Source organism: Chiloscyllium punctatum, chromosome 8 (genome assembly GCF_047496795.1).
Source record: "Chiloscyllium punctatum isolate Juve2018m chromosome 8, sChiPun1.3, whole genome shotgun sequence".
Taxonomy (NCBI): Eukaryota; Metazoa; Chordata; class Chondrichthyes; order Orectolobiformes; family Hemiscylliidae; genus Chiloscyllium; species Chiloscyllium punctatum.
Window position 1 is genome coordinate 83,924,078 of NC_092746.1, and position 18,872 is coordinate 83,942,949.

Genomic DNA, 18,872 nt, shown 5'->3' on the forward strand with positions numbered 1-18,872 from the left:
TCAATCCCTCTGCTAATGAACGCTAATACACCATAGGCCTTCTTGCAAGCTCTATCCACCTGAGTGGCAACTTTCAAAGATCTATGAACATAGACCCCAAGATCCCTCTGCTCCTCCACCTTACTAAGAACCCTACCGTTAACCCTGTATTCCACATTCTTATTTGTCCTTCCAAAATGGACAACCTCACACTTGACAGGGCTGAACTCCATCTGCCACTCCTCAGCCCAGCTCTGCATCATATCTAAGTCCCTTTGCAGCCGACAACAGCCCTCCTCACTATCCACAACTCCACCAATCTTTGTATCATCTGCAAATTTACTGACCCACCCTTCGACTCCCTCTTCCAAGTCATTAATAAAAATTACAAACAGCAGAGGACCCAGAACTGATCCCTGCGGAACTCCACTTGTAACTGGGCTCCAGGCTGAATATTTACCATCCACCACCACTCTCTGACTTCGACCGGTTAGCCAGTTTTCTATCCAACTGGCCAAATTTCCCTTTATCCCATGTCTCCTGACTTTCCGCACAAGCCTACTATGGGGAACCTTATCAAATGCCTTACTAAAATCCATGTACACTACATTCACTGCTCTACCCTCATCCACATACTTTGTCACCTCCTGAAAGAATTCAATAAGATTTGTAAAGCAAGACCTACCCTTCACAAATCCGTGCTGGCTGTCCCTAATCAAGCAGTGTCTTTCCAGATACTCATAAATCCTATCCCTCAGTACCCTTTCCATTATTTTGCCTACCACCGAAGTAAGACTAACTGGCCTGTAATTCCTGGGGTTATCCCTATTCCCTTTTTTGAACAGGGGCACAACATTCGCCACTCTCCAGTCCCCTGATACCACCCCCGTTGACAGTGAAGACGAAAAGATCATTGCCAATGGTTCTGCAATTTCCTCTCTTGCTTCCCACATAATCCTAGGATAGATGCCATCATGCCCGGGGGACTTGTCTATCCTCAACTTGTTCAAAATGTCCAACACATTTTACTTCCTAACAAGTGGGCAGGACGGTGGCACAGTGGTTAGCACTGCTGCCTCACAGCACCAGAGACCCGGGTTCAATTCCACACAGTCAGTCGCCTGAGGCGGGAGTTTGCACGTTCTCCCCGTGTCTGCGTGGGTTTCCTCCGGGTGCTCCGGTTTCCTCCCACACTCCAAAGATGTGCAGGTCAGGTGAATTGGCCATGCTAAATTGCCCGTAGTGTTAGGTAAGGGGTAGATGTAGGGGTATGGGTGGGTTACGCTTCGGCGGGGCGGTGTGGACTTGTTGGGCCGAAGGGCCTGTTTCCACACTGTAAGTAATCTGATCTGATCTGAATCTGAAGTATCTCTTCTAGCTTACCAGTCTGTTTCACATGCTCCTCTTCAACAATACGGTCCCTCTCGTTTGTAAATACTGAAGAAAAGTACTCATTCAAGACCTCTCCTATCTCTTCCGACTCAATATACAGTCTCCCACTACGGTCCTTGATCGGACCTACCGTCGTTCTCATCATTCTCATGTTTCTCACATACGCATAAAATGCCTTGGGGTTATTTTTGATCCTATCCGCCAAAGATTTTTCATGCCCTCTCTTAGCTCTCCTTATCCCTTTCTTCAGCTCCCTTCTGGCTATTCTGTATCCCTCCAATGCTCTGTCTGAACCTTGTTTCCTCAAACTTATGTAAGCCTCCTTCTTCCTCTTTACAAGACATTCAACCTCCCTCGTCAACCAAGGTTCCCTCACACGACCATCTCTTTCCTGCCTGACAGGTACATAGATATCAAAGACACATCGTATCTGTTCCTTGAAAAAGTTCCACATTTCCATGACATCCTTCCCTGACAGCCTATGCTGCCAACTTATGCTCCTCAGATCCTGTCTTACAGCATCGTATTTACCATCGTAGATGGAATAAACATTCCTGTATTTGATAAAGCCTGCATTTTTTCTGTATTAACAGTTCTTTAGATAACAATTTCATTTTTGTTTATTTTATTGGAAACATAGACAGATTATAAGAATTTATGATAATTTTCAGCAAAGAGCAGTTGACAGTAAATATGTATAGGTTATATTGTTGACAGAGCTGTGCTCTTTGGTCTGTATTAAATTCAGCTTGTATTAATTAGAAATTTATTTTGCATAAAATGCAAGTGCACTAATTAATTATAAAACTGACATTAATTTTTTAAAAACTATTCTATTTGTCATTTATTTTGTTACCATTTTTTGGCGTCCATAATTACCTCTGGAAGAAAACAAGATCTATAATAGGTGATAGGTAAAATAATTTGCTGCTGGGACCACACAGGAGTACTCATGCTGTATTTTCTCTTTGATTTCCCATCCTCCACAAGAGAAAGGAGGGTTAAGCAATTACTTTGTTTGCTGTCTAATTCATGTTTGGCTGGTTGCAATGGTACTTGGTCCCTTGGATCATATGGAGATACTCAACAAAACATTTGTGGCATGTCTGATGTCACTTAGCCTGCATGTAGATAGACTTAATTTTTGGTGTTTGAAATACGAAGTTTGGTTGAATTGTTGAGTCAATTAGAATAGTTTGGAGAAAATGAATGTTACATTGAATTTGTATCTGGATTGATAGGTATAGATTCCACCTAAGTCTATGCCAAGATACTTGGTGCCACAGAGTGCCTAACCTATTTAAGGAATGAGGCAGGAGATGTATTATACTATTAGTTAAAATGTGAAAATTTTGAGGTGGATCAAAGAAAAGAAAAACCTATCACTAAATCTACCTTACTACACCAAGTGGAATACAGAGGTTCAAGAAGGCAGCTAACCATCACCTTGTCAAGAGCAGTTAGGGATAGATGACAGTGACACCTATATCCCACGAATAAATAAATAAAACCTAAACTACATTGTGGGACACATCACATCGTCAGTTCACTAGAGATGCATGTCTAATATCCGTTCAAACTTGTATAATACTCAGAAAAAGTTGCCAGATTATTAGGAAGATAGTCATATGGCTCAGACCCCACTACCAGGGATATATTTCCCTCCCCACCCCTTTCCGCCTTCCGCAAAGACCATTCCCTCCGCGACTACCTGGTCAGGTCCATGCCCCCAAACAACCCACCTCCAATCCTGGCACTTTCCCCTGCCACCGCAGGAACTGTAAAACCTGCGCCCACACTTCCTCCCTCACCTCTATCCAAGGCCCTAAAGGAGCCTTCCACATCCATCAAAGTTTTACTTGCACATCCACTAATATCATTTATTGTATCCATTGCTCCCGATGCGGTCTCCTCTACATTGGGGAGACTGGGCGCCTCCTAGCAGAGCGCTTTAGGGAACATCTCTGGGACACCCGCACCAATCAACCACACCGCCCCGTGGCCCAACATTTCAACTCCCCCTCCCACTCTGCCAAGGACATGGAGGTCCTGGGCCTCCTTCACCGCCGCTCCCTCACCACCAGACGCCTGGAAGAAGAACGCCTCATCTTCCGCCTCGGAACACTTCAACCCTAGGGCATCAATGTGGACTTCAACAGCTTCCTCATTTCCCCTTCCCCCACCTCACCCTAGTACTAAACTTCCAGCTCAGTAACTGTCCCCATAACTTGTCCGGACTTGTCCTACCTGCCTATCTTCTTTTCCACCTATCCACTCCACCCTCTCCTCCTTGACCTATCACCTTCATCCCCTCCCCCACTCACCCATTGTACTCTATGCTACTTTCTCCCCACCCCCACCATCCTCTAGCTTATCTCTCCATGCTTCAGGCTCACTGCCTTTATTCCTGATGAAGGGCTTTTGCCTGAAACGTCGATTTTGAAGCTACTTGGATGCTGCCTGAACTGCTGTGCTCTTCCAGCACCACTAATCCAGAATCTGGTTTCCAGCATCTGCAGTCATTGTTTTTACCTCGTTGATTTTAACCCTACTGCGAATCCTCTTGCAAGGATGCCTGCCTTGAAGAAGTTTTCCTCCTCTCTCTACAAGAATCTCAGGGAGTCCCTCTCCCACTGCAACTCCCAGGTCATTTCCTCTGCCCTGAAGCTCTTCAACCATGTCGTGAAACAAACTCGCTACCACAGCCACATTCGCTTCCTTAATGCCTGCCTCCGTAACCAACTCATCCCACACGGACTCCGGACCCCCTTTGAACCAGCAGAGTTCGGACCCGAACAGGACAAACAGTACAGACAACAGATTCAAAAACACCAGCAACAGTTCTCCTTCAGAATCCTCCACTCCACGCTTGCAGCAATGCGCCGGCACCTAACCTCTCTCCAGTCAGCCCTGCCTCAGCTGAGGACCACACTCTCTCAGAATTGCAAAGGACCCACTCTGTACTACATCCTCAGGAGAATTCATACTCTCAACAAACAGTATTTCAACTCCATCTCAAACATCAAAAACTGTAAGTACAACAAACTTTTATCCACCCACCTCCATAACCAGCACTCCTCAAACATTCCAGAAGATTCCCCTGGCCTTGGAAACTATTCCACCATTAGCCATGCGGCTGATGCAGCTGCCACCCCCACGCTGATTGATTATGTCACTTCCGCCCCCATCATGGCCACTCCCACAACCACTTCCACCCCTCACAATTCCTCATGCATCACACCTGACATCACTTCTGCCCTTCACATCATCGCTGATGCCACATGCTCAGTGACTTCCGCCACCCCTACTGCCGTGGTCACCACCACTTCCGCCCCCACCAGCGCCACTCACCTGCATTCTGCTGACATGCCCCCCACAGACCCCACTGTCACTATCCCCACCCCCCAGAACCCAAAGGGAACATTACCCCTGCTCATGACTCTACCCCCATTCCCGCCACCATCACACCCACTCCAGTTACAGGTTCCGCCCCCACTCCCAGCTCTACACCCACAACAGATCCCAGCTCCCAGCCCTGCCGAGTTTTCACCATCCCCCCAGACCTCCCCCTCACTGAGGACGAACGATCAGTCCTCAGCAAAGGACTCACCTTCATCCCCCTCCGTCCAGGCATCAATGAATTTAATACACGCCGTGATGTCGAACAATTCTTCCGTTGCCTCCGCCTCCGAGCTTTCTTTCACAATCAGGACTCCCACCCACCTTCCAAGGACCTCTTCACCCACCTCTAACACACTGCATCCACCTGGACACCCCGCGCTGGCCTATTACCTGCCCTTGACCTCTTCATTTCCAACTGCCGCCGGGACATTAACCGCCTCAACCTGTCAACCTCCCTCCCCCACTCCAACCTCTCACCCTCACAACGCACAGCCCTCCACTCCCTCTGCTCCAATCCCAACCTCACCATCAAGCCAGTTGATAAAGGGGGCCGCAGTGGTAGTCTGGTGCACTGACTTCTACACCGCTGAAGCCAAATGCCAACTCGAGGACACCTCTTCCTACTGCCCCCTCAACCATGACCCCATTCCCCATCACCAAACCATCATCTCCCAGACCATACAGAACCTCATCACCTCAGGAGATCTCCCACCCACAGCTTCCAACCTCATAGTCCGGGAACCCCGCACTGCCCGGTTCTACCTCCTTCCCAAGATCCACAAGCCTGACCACCCAGGCCGACCCATTATCTCAGCATGCTCCTGCCCCACTGAACTCATCTCTACCTACCTTGACACTGTCCTATCCCCCCCAGTCCAGGAACTCCCCACATACATTCGAGACACCACCCACGCCCTCCACCTCATCCAAGACTTCCGTTTCCCTGGCCCCCAACACCTCATCTTCACCATGGATATCCAATCCCTCTACACCTCCATCCACCATGACCAGGGCCTCCAAGCCCTCCGTTTTTTCCTCTCCAGACGTCCCCAACAGTACCCTTCCACCGACACTCTCATTTGTTTGGCCGAACTGGTCCTCACCCTTCACAATTTCTCCTTTTTATCCTCCCACTTCCTCCAGACCAAAGGGGTAGCCATGGGCACACGTATGGGCCCCAGCTATGCCTGTCTCTTTGTTGGCTATGTAGAGCAATTGATCTTCCATAATTACACCGGCACCACTCCCCACCTCTTCCTCCGCTACATTGATGACTGCATTGGCGCCACCTCGTGCTCCCACGAGGAGGTTGAGCAATTCATCAATTCACCAACACATTCCACCCTGACCTTAAATTTACCTGGACCATCTCTGACACCTCCCTCCCCTTCCGGGATCTCTCCATCTCCATTAATGACGACCGACTTGACACTGACATTTTTTACAAACCCACCGACTCCCACAGCTATCTGGATTACACCTCTTCCCACCCTATCTCTTGCAAAAATGCCATCGCGTATCCCCAATTCCTCCACCTCCGCCGGATCTGCTCCCAAGAGGCCCAGTTCCACCACAGAACACACCAGATGGCCCCTTTAGAGACCGCAATTTCCCTTCCCACGTGGTGAAAGATGCCCTCCAACGCATCTCGTCTACATCCCGCATCTCCGCCCTCAGACCCCACCCCTCCAACCGTAACAAGGACAGAACGCCCCTGGTGTTCACCTTCCACCCTACCAACCTTCGCATAAACCAAATCATCCGCCGACATTTCCGCCACCTCCAAACAGACCCCACTACCAGGGATATATTTCCCTCCCCACCCCTTTCCGCCTTCCGCAAAGACCGTTCCCTCCGCGACTACCTGGTCAGGTCGACGCCCCCAAACAACCCACCCTCCAATCCTGGCACTTTCCCCTGCCACCGCAGGAACTGTAAAACCTGCGCCCACACCTCCTCCCTCACCTCTATCCAAGGCCCTAAAGGAGCCTTCCACATCCATCAAAGTTTTACTTGCACATCCACTAATATCATTTATTGTATCCGTTGCTCCCGATGCGGTCTCCTCTACATTGGGGAGACTGGGCGCCTCCTAGCAGAGCGCTTTAGGGAACATCTCTGGGACACCCGCACCAATCAACTACACCGCCCCGTGGCCCAACATTTCAACTCCCCCTCCTACTCTGCCGAGGACATGGAGGTCCTGAGCCTCCTCCACCGCCGCTCCCTCACCACCAGACGCCTGGAGGAAGAACGCCTCATCTTCCGCCTCGGAACACTTCAACCCTAGGGCAGCAATGTGGACTTCAACAGTTTCCTCATTTCCCCTTCCTCCACCTCACCCTAGTACTAAACTTCCAGCTCAGTAACTGTCCCCATAACTTGTCCGGACTTGTCCTACCTGCCTATCTTCTTTTCCACCTATCCACTCCACCCTCTCCTCCTTGACCTATCACCTTCATCCCCTCCCCCACTCACCCATTGTACTCTATGCTACTTTCTCCCCACCCCCATCCTCCTCTAGCTTATCTCTCCATGCTTCAGGCTCACTGCCTTTATTCCTGATGAAGGGCTTTTGTCCGAAACATATGTCGATTTTGTCGATTTCGAAGCTACTTGGATGCTGCCCAAACTGCTGTGTTCTTCCAGCACCACTAATCCAGAATCTGGTTTCCAGCATCTGCAGTCATTGTTTTTACCTCACCTATTGATCTGTCAACTGGTGATGCTTCATCCAAATGTATGGCAGAAGTTGCTCACAATTCTTCATTCACTATGGTTTTCATAAACTTTCATATGTTTGTCCACAGGGAATTGGGTCTATGGTTGAAGTATATGTAACAACAATTCCTGTTTCTGTTTCTTTTTTTCTAATTGGATGAATAACAAGTAGTTGAAATAGATGATTTCGGAAACAAGCAGTTCTTCAATAAACCTCTGAGATGAGACCACTGGGTTTATTAGTGGAATAATTTGTCTTACTCCTGATTGTGCAATTTATTTTGCACATTTTAAAAAAAAAGAAATTGCTTTTTGAAATCATCTATTTCAACTACTTGTTATTCATCCAATTAGAAAAAAAGAAACATAGAAGCAGGAATTTTTGTTACATATACTTCAACCATAGACCCAATCCCCTGTGGACAAACATATGAAAGTTTATGAAAACCATAGTGAATGAAGAATTGTGACCATCTTCTGCCATAAATTTGGATGAAGCATCACCAGTTGACAGATCAATAGGTGAGCCATATATCTTCCTAATAATCTGGCAACTTTTTCTGAGTATTGTACAATTTTTGAACTGCTATTGGACTTGCATCTCTAGTGAACTGACGATGTGATCTGTTCCACAATGTAGTTTAGGTTTTGTTTTATTTATTCATGGGATATTGGTTTATCCAATGCTGGGAAATGAGAACACCAAGAATTTCATGATCAATTACAATGCAGAACACTAAACTAAACTGTGCCAAGGTTCTCCTCAAAATACATTATGATTGTACTAACAGGACTTTGATTTCTGACATTCTTGTTTATCCTTTGAGTGAGTCGCGTGAGCCTGTATTGACTTTGTTGACTTTGAAGAAATAACTCCTATTAACCATTAATGTTAGACTTCCACATCCAAGATTTTTCTCATGTCATTTTCATTGAAAGTTTAAATACAACAAGTCTTCCATCTTGCTGTCTGAGTGGATGTTTAATTTTGTTTTATAGTGCTTTGGAGATCCTGCAAGAAGTAAACCAATCCTCAAGTCACAAGAATAATTTTAGTGATGCAGCTGTGAAAAGACTGCTTGACCATAATGCAGCTCTCAAATATTCTTTGACTGGCTACTTGTCATTCAACGACATCATCACTGATGGTTTCTATGATCCTGGTTGGGTAAAATTTAATAATCTATCTCATTTTACATAGGATATGCAACATAGGAACAAGCCAAACAACTCAACTAGTCTGCACTGACTAATAAGCAACTAAGTATAGAAAAATAGGTGCCCTGACCCTGCTCTCTGTTTTGATATCATGCAAGTTATTTGATAAACCCAGAAAAAGATAACAAAATTTAAGTTGCGTGACAGAATCTTGCTCCCCTGTATCAAATTGGAAAAAAAAACCTTTACCGTGACTTTTTTTTTACTGCAGAACTGTTGTTAATACCATTTAAATATTAAATATTATAAAATTGTTTCTGTCAACTGGATCATGTTGATCACCTCATCTTTATGAATGTGACAGTTGATGCAGTACCATCCCTTTATTTAAATAACATTAAGTTAATGTCAATGCAATAGTACTGCATTCTTTTTAGAGTCATATTACCAATTATTATATTTTTAGCAGAGATGCAGTAAATAAAAAGCCAAAAGGGAGCACCTCTGACTTTTTTTACTTATTATTTCATGGAATTTGCCATTGTTGGCAAGGCTGTTATTTATTGACCATCACTAATTGCCCTTGAAAAGGTGGTGGTTAGTTTCTTTCTTGAACTACTCTAATCTGTTAGTGAAAATACTCCCACAGTACTGTTAGATAAAGAGTTGCATGATATTAACCCAGTAGCCTCTTCAACCTCAGCCTCCTCCAGAAGTCCACAGTATCACAGATGTCAGTTTCAGCCAATTCAATTCATTCCATGTGATATCCAGAAAAGGTTGGAAGCACTGGGTTCTATGAAGGCTATGGGCCCTGGCAACATGCGAGCAATAGACTTGTGCTCCAGAAATCTTAACCCAGCTGTTCCAGTACAGCGACAGGACTGGATATTGTGGAAAATTGAACGAGCATATCCTGTATGCAAAAAGCCAGGTAAATCCAACCTGGCTAACCACCACTTCATCAATCTACTCTTGATCATTGTTACACTGATGGAAGCTGTCATCAATAGTGTTATCAAGCAGCATCTGCTCTCCAATAACCTGCTCACTGATGCCCAGTTTGGCTTCTGCCAGGGTCGCTCAGCTTCTGACCTCATTACACTTTTCATTCAAACATGGACAAAAGCACTGAATTCCATAGGTGAGGTGAGAGTGACAGCCCTTGACATCAAGGTTGCATTTGACTGAGTGTGGCATCAAGGACCCTTAGCCAAACTGGAGTTAATGGGAATCAGGAGGAAACTCTAATGATCAGAGTCATTCCTGGCATATTGGAAGATGGTTGTGGTTGTTGGAGGTCAGTTATCTCAGCTCCTGTACATCTCAGCAGGAGTTCCTCACGGTAGTGTCCTAGACCCAACCATCTTCAGCTTCTTCATCAATGACCTCTCCATCATAAGGTCAGAAGTGGGGAATTTTGCTGATGATTGAGCAATGTCTCGCACCATTCCCATTTCCTCGAATACTGAAGCACTGCATGTTTAAATATAATAAGACCTGAATAATTTCCATACTTGAGCTAAAAAATGGCAAGTAACAATCAAATTAAACAAATGCCAAGCAATGACCATCACCAGCAAGAAACAATCTGCCACCCGGGTTCAATTCCCGCCTCAGGCGACTGACTGTGTGGAGTTTGCACGTTCTCCTCGTGTCTGCGTGGGTTTCCTCCGGGTGCTCCAGTTTCCTCCCACACTCCAAAGATGTGCAGGTCAGGTGAATTGGCCATGCTAAATTGCCCGTAGTGTTAGGTAAGGGGTAGATGTAGGGGTATGGGTGGGTATGCTTCGGCGGGGTGGTGTGGACTTGTTGGGCCGAAGGGCCTGTTTCCACACTGTAAGTAATCTAATCTAATCTAATCTAATCTAATCCTTGATATTCAAAAGCATTACCATCTACTGAATCCCCCACTATCAATATCCTGGGGGTCACTATTGACCAGAAACTGAATTGAACTTGCCATTTAAATAGAATAGCTACAACAGCAGATCAGACGTTCAGAATACTGCAGTGAGTATCTCACCTCCTGACTCCCAAAGCCTATCCACTATCTACAAGGCACAAGTCAGGGGTGTGATGGAATACTTCCTACTTGCCTGGAAGAAAGCATCTCCAGCAACACTCAATACGCTTAACACCAGCAAGGACAAAGCAGCCTGCTTGCTTGGCATCCTATCCACAAATATTCAGTCATTCCACCACTGGTGCTCATTAGCAGAAGTGTGTATTATAATGCAATGCAGAAACTCACCAACGATCCTTAGACAGTACCTTCCAAACCCACAACCAATTTGTAAATTATTGGAGAGGATCTGAGAGATAGGATTCATGATTATTTGAAAAATCATACTTTGATTAGAGATGGTCAGCATTGCTTTGTGAAGTGCAGTTCATTCCCTCACAAGCCTTATTGAATTCTTTGAGGATGTGACAAAACACTTTGATGAAGGTAGAGCAGTGGATGTGGTGTATATGGATTTTAGCAAGGTGTTTGATAAGGTTCCTCATAGTAGGCTCATTCAGAAAGTAAGGAGGCATGGAAATCAGGGAAATTTGTCTTGAAGAGTGTGGTGTTGGAAAAGCACAGCTGGTCAGGCAGCATCCGAGGAGCAGGAGAATCGACGTTTCGAGCATAAGCCCTTCATCAGGAAACTTTGCTGTTTGGATACAGAATTGGCTGGCACATAGAAGACAGAGAGTGGTAGTAAATGGAACATATTCAGCCTGGAGCTCGGTGACCAATGGTGTTCCAAAGGGATCTGTTCTGGGAGCTCTACTGTTTGTGATTTTTATAAATGACTTAGATGAAGAAGTGGAAGGGTATGTTTGTCGATGACACGATGGTTGATGGAGTTATGGATCGTATCGAGGGCTGTTATAGGTTGTAATGGGACATTGACAGGATGCAGAACTGGGCTGATAAGTGGCAGATGGAGTGCACATAGAAAAGTGTGAAATAATTCATTTTGGAAGGTCAAATTTGAATGCAGATTACAGGGTTAAAGGTAGGATTCTTGGGAGTGTGGAGGAACAGAGGGATCTTTGGTCCACATCCATTGATTCCTCAAAGTTGCCGCCCAAGTTGATAGAGTTAGTTTAGATTTGATTAGATTCCTTGCAGTGTGGATACAGACCCTTCACTCCAAGAAGTCCAAACTGACCCTCCGAAGTGTAACTCACCCAGACCCATTTCCCTCTGACTAAAGCACCTAACACTATGGGCACTTTAGCATGGCCAATTCATCTGATAGAGTCATAGAGATGTACAGAATGGAAACAGACCCTTTGGTCTAACTCGTCCATGCCAACAAGATATCCCAACTCAAACTAGTCCCACCTGCCAGCACCTAGCTCATATTCCTCCAAGCCCTTCCTATTCATATTCCCATCTAAATGCCTCTTAAATGTTGCACATCCTCTGGCAGCTCATTCCATACACGTACCACCCTCTGCGTGAAAAAGTTGCACCTTAGGTCTCTTTTATATCTTTCCCCTCTCACCCTAAACCTATGCCCTCTAGTTCTGGGCTTGGACTGTGGGAGGAAACCCATGCAGACATGGGGAGAATGTGCAGACTCCACACAGACAGTCACCCAAGGCTGTAATCAAACCCGGGACCCTGGCGCTGTGAGGCAGCAGCACTATAACACTGAGCCACCGTGCTAAGAAAGCATATGGTATGTTGGCTTTAATTAGTCGGGAGATTGAGGTTAAGAGCCATTAAGTTATGCTGCAGCTCTGTAAAGCCCTGGTTAAATCACATTTGGAATATTGTGTTCAGTTCTGGTTGCCTCATTACAGGAAGGATGTGGAAGCTTTAGATATGGTGCAGAGGAGGTTTAACAGGATTCTGCCTGGACTGGAGAGCATTTCTTATGAAGAAAAGTTGAGGGAGCTAGGGCTTTTCTCATTGGAGCAAAGAAGGATGAGAGGTGACTTGATAGAGGCATAGATAGAGTGGATAGCCAGAGACATTTTCCCACAGTGGGTATGGCTATCACGAGGGGGCATAGTTTTAAGGTGATTGGAGGAAGGTTTAGGGGAGATGTCAGACGTTAGTTCTTTATGCAGAGAGCGCCAGCAGTGGTATTAGAGTCAGATATATTAGGCACATTTAAGTGACTCTTGGATAGGCACATGGATGATAGTAAAATGAAGGGTATGTAGGTTAATTTGATCTTAGAGTAGGATAAAAGGTCAGCACAACATCATGGGCCGAAGGGCCTGTACTGTTCCAAGTTCTGTCTTATATGTTCTAATCGTGATGAGTGTTAGAGAGTTCTTTGACTTCCTGTCTCCTTTTGATTATTATGGGTGGAATCTTATACAAGTCTGAGCAACATGGACTATAGCAAAAGTCTGGCCGAATTAGATGAGAAATCTGGTGAGGTCCATCCTGATTTGAGGTAATCATGCTCCAACTTTCATGCTTTTCACAAGTACGGTGGTGACATTCTCATGAGGTAGTGGCAAAATGCCAATTGATGGGGATTAACATTTGTTAAACACCTTATTAACACCAAAGCTAATTTCATTAATATTCAGATTCCACCTTCCAAATTCACCAAAGAAGATTGACATTGGAAATATTCAATAAGGAAGCCAGAGCATGTACCTGATGGATTCAGCTTGCTGCTTGTTCCAAACAAACTCCATTCTAGACACTGAACAATGACATTTCAAAGCCTGTATTGGGCTGTTTTCTCCTTTTACTGGGGAGATGGGGCCAGTGAATGAAAGGTGGTGAGATGTACTGAAAGACTGTGGAGTCAACCGTCAGGACCATCCTCCTCCTCTTTCTCACTGTGTCTTCATATAGTTCCTGGTTCCACAGCTGGGGTGGGGGAGGGCCTGCTCAGAAGTAGGACCAGATATTACTGGAAATTATGTGCAGCAACCCCAGGTACTTGTGTCTGGATAGGCCAGACATTGTGAGGGTCATCTTGTTAGAGGTAAGTTGACCCTTGTCAGCTTAAAGTTCCGAAAGCTGGAAGGGGGCAAGCAAGGTATAGGAAAAGGGCCCAACCAGCTATGCACTGTCCTGAATGGAAAGTACAGAGGAGCCTGTATGTGTGTGGTTGCACCTCCAGCTGGATACCTCCTAACAATGCTCAGTCTCCTTGTAAGGATGAACATCTGATCTGTGGGAGCTTTTTGAAGATCAGTTGAACAGAGTTCAGGACCAGCATATTCTTATGAGAATGAACTATAAGAAAAGCAATATTCGAAAACTCTTGGATGACAAGAGATATTGGAAGTTGAGTCAAAAAGAAAAAGGAAATCAGACAAGATCCTTGAGAAATATAAAGGAAACAGGAAAGAACTCAGATGAGGAATTAAGAGAGCTGAAAGGGGCCATGAAATGTTCTTGGCAAGTAAGATTAAAGGGAATCCCAAGACATTTAAAACATATATTAGGAGGAAACTGGTAGCTAGGAAGAGGGTGGGTCCACTCAAGGAAAAAGGAGGGAATATATGCCAGAGGAGGTGGGTGAGGTCCTTAATGAATACTTTGCATCAGAATTTACAAAGGAGAAGGATATGGATGATAGCAACATCAGGGAGGATTATGTTAATACTCCAGGGCATGTCAATATTAAGAAGGATGAGATGTTGGGTTAGGGTTAGTGTTAGATATTAAGGTAGATAAGTCTTCAGGGCCTGGGCTAGTGTTAGATATTAAGGTAGATAAGTCTCCCTTGGTATCTCTGGATACCAAGAGAGGTAAGGAAGGAATGCTGGGACGTTGGCTGAGATCTTTGTATCCTTTTTAATCAAGGCAAGATCCCAGAAGACAAGAATAGCCAATGTTGTTCCTTTGTTTAAGATGAGCAAAAAAAAAATCCAGGAAATTATAAGCCTGTGAACTTTATATCAGTACATAGAACAGAACAGCACAGTACAGGCCCTTCAGCCCTTGATATTACGCCGACCTGTTGAACCAATTGGAAGTCTATCTATCCTACACTATCCCATTTTCATCCATATGTTTATCCAATGACCATTTAAATGCCCTTAAAGTTGGCGAGTGTATTATCGTTGCAGGTAGTGCGTTCCATGCCCCTACTACTCTCTGAGTAAAGAAACTACCTCTGACAGCTGTCTTATATCTATCAACACTCAATTTAAAGCTCTGTCCCCTCATGCTAGCCATCACCATCCGAGGAAAAAGGCTCTCACTGTTCAACCTATCTAACCCTCTGATTATCTTTTATGTCTCAATTAAGTCAGCTCTCAATCTTCTTCTGTCTAATGAAAACAGCATCAAGTCCCTCAGACTTTCCTCGTAAGACATTCCCTCCATACCAGGCAACATGCTAGTAAATCTCCTCCACACCCTTTCCAAAGTTTCCACATCCTTCCTATAATGAGGTGACCAGAATTGTACACAATAGTCCAAGTGCAGCTGCACCAGAGTTTTGAACAGCTGCAACATGACCTCGTGGCTCTGAAACTCAATCCCTCTAACAATAAATGCTAACACACCATATGCCTTCTTAACAACCTTATCATGCTGATTTCATTTGTGGGAAGTTAACCCAACTCCAGCTCCTCAAGAACCGTGTTAGGGAACTGGAGCTGGAGCTGAATGAACTTTGGATCATTTGGGAGGCAGAGGGGGTTATTGAGAGGAGTTACAGGGAGGTAGTTACTCCACAGCCATATGAAGAAGGTAGATGGGTTACCGTCAGGGGTAGGAACGGGAACCGGCAGGCAGTGCAAGGATCTCCTGTGGTAGTTCCCTTCAACAACAAGTATATCGGTTTGGATACTGTTGGGAGGGGGACTTAGCAGCGGTGAGCAATGGGGACAGGTCTCTGATGCAGAGTCTGTCCCTGTTGCTCAGAGGGGAATGGGGAAGAGGTGCAGAGCTTTAGATATTAGGAACTCCACAGATAAGGGGGCAGAAAGGAGGGTTTGTGGTAACAAGAGAGACTCACTATTGGTGTGTTGCCTCCCAGGTGCCAGGGTTCGTAATGTCTCTGATCATGTTTTTGGGATCCTTGAGGGGGAGGGGGAGTAGCTACAAGCTGTGGTCCACATAGGCACCAACGACATAGGTGGGAAGAAAGGTGGGGATCGAAGGCAGCAATTCAGGGAGCTAGGATGGAAGCCTAGATCAAGAACAACAGAGTTGTTATCTCTGATTTGTTGCCCGTGCCACATGCTAGTGAAGCAAGGAACAGAGAGAGAATGGAGCAGAACACTTGGCTGAGGGATAGTACAGGAGGGAGGGTTGGGATTCTTGGATAATTGGAGCTCTTTCTGGGGAAGGTGGGACCTCTACAAACAGGATGGTCTTCACCTGAACTAGAGGGGTCCCAATATCCTGTGTGGGGGAAATTTGCTAATGCTTTTCAGGGGGTGTTTAAACTAATGCAGCAGGGGGATGAGAACCTGAATTGTAGTTCCAGTGTACAGGAGGTTGAGGGTAGTGAGGTCAGGGATAGGTTTACAAGGTCGCAAGAGGGCACCAGCAATCAGGGTGTTGGTTTGAAATGTGTGTACTACAATGCCAGGAGCATCCGGAATAAGGCGGGTGAACTTGCAGCATGGGTTGGTACCTGGGATTTAGATGTTGTGGCCATTTCAGACACATGGCTAGAGGAGGGACAGGAATGGTTGTTGCAGATTCTGGGATTTAGATGTTTCAGCAAGAACAGAGAAGATGGTTTTGGGGGTAGGGGTGGGGGTGGGGGTGGGGGCGGGAGGTGGTGGTTGCAGCATTGTTAATCAAGCGTAGTATTACAGCAGCTGAGATAACGTTTGAGGACTCTCCACTGAGGTAGTTTGGGCTGAGGTTTGAAACAGGAAAGGAGAGGTCACCCTGTTGGGCTTCTGAATTGTTCCAGGGATTTGAGGAAAGGATAGCAAAGATGATTCTCCAAAGAAGCGAGAGTAACAGGGTAGCTGTTATGGGGGACTTTAACTTCTCCAATATTTACTCGGAATACTATAGTTCAAGTAGTTTAGATGGGTCAGTTTTTGTTCAATGTGTGCAGGAGGGTTTTCTGACACAGTATGTAGACAGAGGTGGGTACTGCAGATGCTGGAGATTAAAGTCAAGATTAGAGTGGTGCTGGAAAAGCACAGCAGGTCAGGCAGCATCAATGGTTTTCCTGCTCCTCGGATGCTGCCTGACCTGCTGTGCTTTTCCAGCACCACTCTAATCTTGACACAGTATGTAGACAGGTGAAAGTGAGGACTGCAGATGCTGGAGATCAGAGCTGAAAATGTGTTGCTGGAAAAGCGCAGCAGGTCAGGCAGCATCCAAGGAGCAGGAGAATCAACGTTTCGGGCATGAGCCCTTCTTCAGACTCCTGCTCCTTGGATGCTGCCTGACCTGCTGCACTTTTCCAGCAACACATTTTCAAAGTATGTCAACAGGCCAACAAGAGGCGATGCCATATTGGATTTGGTACTGCGAATGAACCCAGTCAGGTGTTAGATTTGGAGGTTGTTGAGCACTTTGGCGATAGTGACCATAATTCAGTTATGTTTACAATAGCAATGGGCAGGGATAGGTATATACTGCAAGGAAAGAGGTGTAACTGGGGGAAAGGCAATTATGGTGCGATAGGATGGGGAAGGAAACTGCAGGGGATGGACACACTTGAAATTTGGAGCTTATTCAAGGAACAGCTACTGCAGATCCTTGATAAGTACACACTATCAGGCAGGGAGGTAGCTGTCAAGAGAGGGAACCAACTAAAGAAGTTGAAGCTCTTGTCACAAGAAAGAAAAATATGTGAGGATGAGGCATGAAGGCTCAGTTAGGGGGCTTGAGAGTTATAAGTTAGCCAGAAATGATCTAAAAAGAGGGCTAAGAAGAGCTAGGAGGGGACATGAGAAGTTGTTGGTATATAGGATCAAGGAACACCCTAAGGCCTTCCATAGGTATATCAGGAATAAAAGAATGACTAGAGAATGATTAGGGCGAATTAAAGATAGTAGTGGAAAGTTGTGTGTGGAATCTGAGGACGTCGTGGAAGTGCTTAATGAATACTTTTTATCAGTATTCACATTGGAAAAGTGCAATGTTAGTGAGAATACGGAGATATGAGCTATAAGATTACATGAGATTGAGGTTGACAAAGAAGAGGTTTTAGCAATTTTGGAAGATCTGACAATAGATAAGACCTGTGGGACGGATGGGATTTATCCTCGGATTCTCTGGGAAGCCAGGGGGGAGATTGCAGAGCCTTTGGCTTCGATCTTTATGTCATCATTGTTGACAGGAGTAGTGCCAGAAGATTGGAATACAGCAAATGTTGTCCCCTTGTTTAAGAAGGGAAGTCGGGACAACCCTGACAGTTCTAGGCCAGTGTGCCTTACTTCAATTGTGGGTAAGGTGTTGGAAAAGGTTATAAGAGATAGGATTTATAATTATCTGGAACAAAATAAGTTGATTAGGGATAATCAACATGGTTTTGTGAAGGGTAGGTCCTGCCTCACTAACCTTGTTGTGTTCGTTGAAAAGGTGACAAAACAGGTAAAGCGGTTGATGTGGTGTATGTGCACTTTAGGAAGGTGTTTGCTAAGGTTCCACACAGTAGGCTATTACACAAAATACAGAGTTTTGGGATTGAAGGTGATTTAGCAATTTGGATCAGAAATTGGCTAGCTGAAAGAAGACACAAGGTTGTGGTTGATGGGAAATGTTTATCCTGGAGCTCAGTTACCAGTGGTGTGCCACAAGGATCCATTTTGAGGCCACTGCTGTTTGTCATTTTTAGAAATGATCTGGATATGGGCATCGAAGGATGGGTTGGAAGTTTGTGGATGATACTAAGGTAGGCAAAGTTGTGGATAGTGCCAAATTATGTTGTGGTTTACAGACAGACATAGATAAGATGCAGAGCTGGGCTGAGAAGTGGCAAATGGAGTTTAGTGCAGAAAAATGTGAATTTGTTCCATTTTGAAGAAGTAATAGGAATGCAGAGTACTGCTCTAATGGTAAAATTCTTGGCAGTGTAGATGAACAGACAGATTTTGATGTCCAGGTGCATAAATCCCTGAAGGTTGCCACCCAGCTTTATAGGGTTGGTAAGAAGGCATATGTGTGCTGACATTTATTGGTAGGGAGATTGCATTTCAGAGCCACAAAGTCATGCTTCAGCTGTACAAGACAATGGTAAGGCTGCACCTGGAGTATAGCGTGCAGTTCTGGTCACCGTATTGTAGGAAGCATGTGGAAGCTTTGGGAAGGGTTCAGA

The 18,872-nt window shown here is 45.3% G+C and overlaps 1 protein-coding gene across 1 annotated transcript in view; it reads left to right on the forward strand.

Moving 5' to 3' along the window:
* Positions 1–18,872, forward strand: part of armc3 (armadillo repeat containing 3) — a 194,467-nt gene that overhangs the window by 117,621 nt on the left and 57,974 nt on the right. The window contains exon 13 of the mRNA XM_072575964.1: positions 8,494–8,662. Coding sequence (XP_072432065.1) covers positions 8,494–8,662 — 169 coding nt within the window. The remainder of the gene's footprint in view (positions 1–8,493; positions 8,663–18,872) is intronic.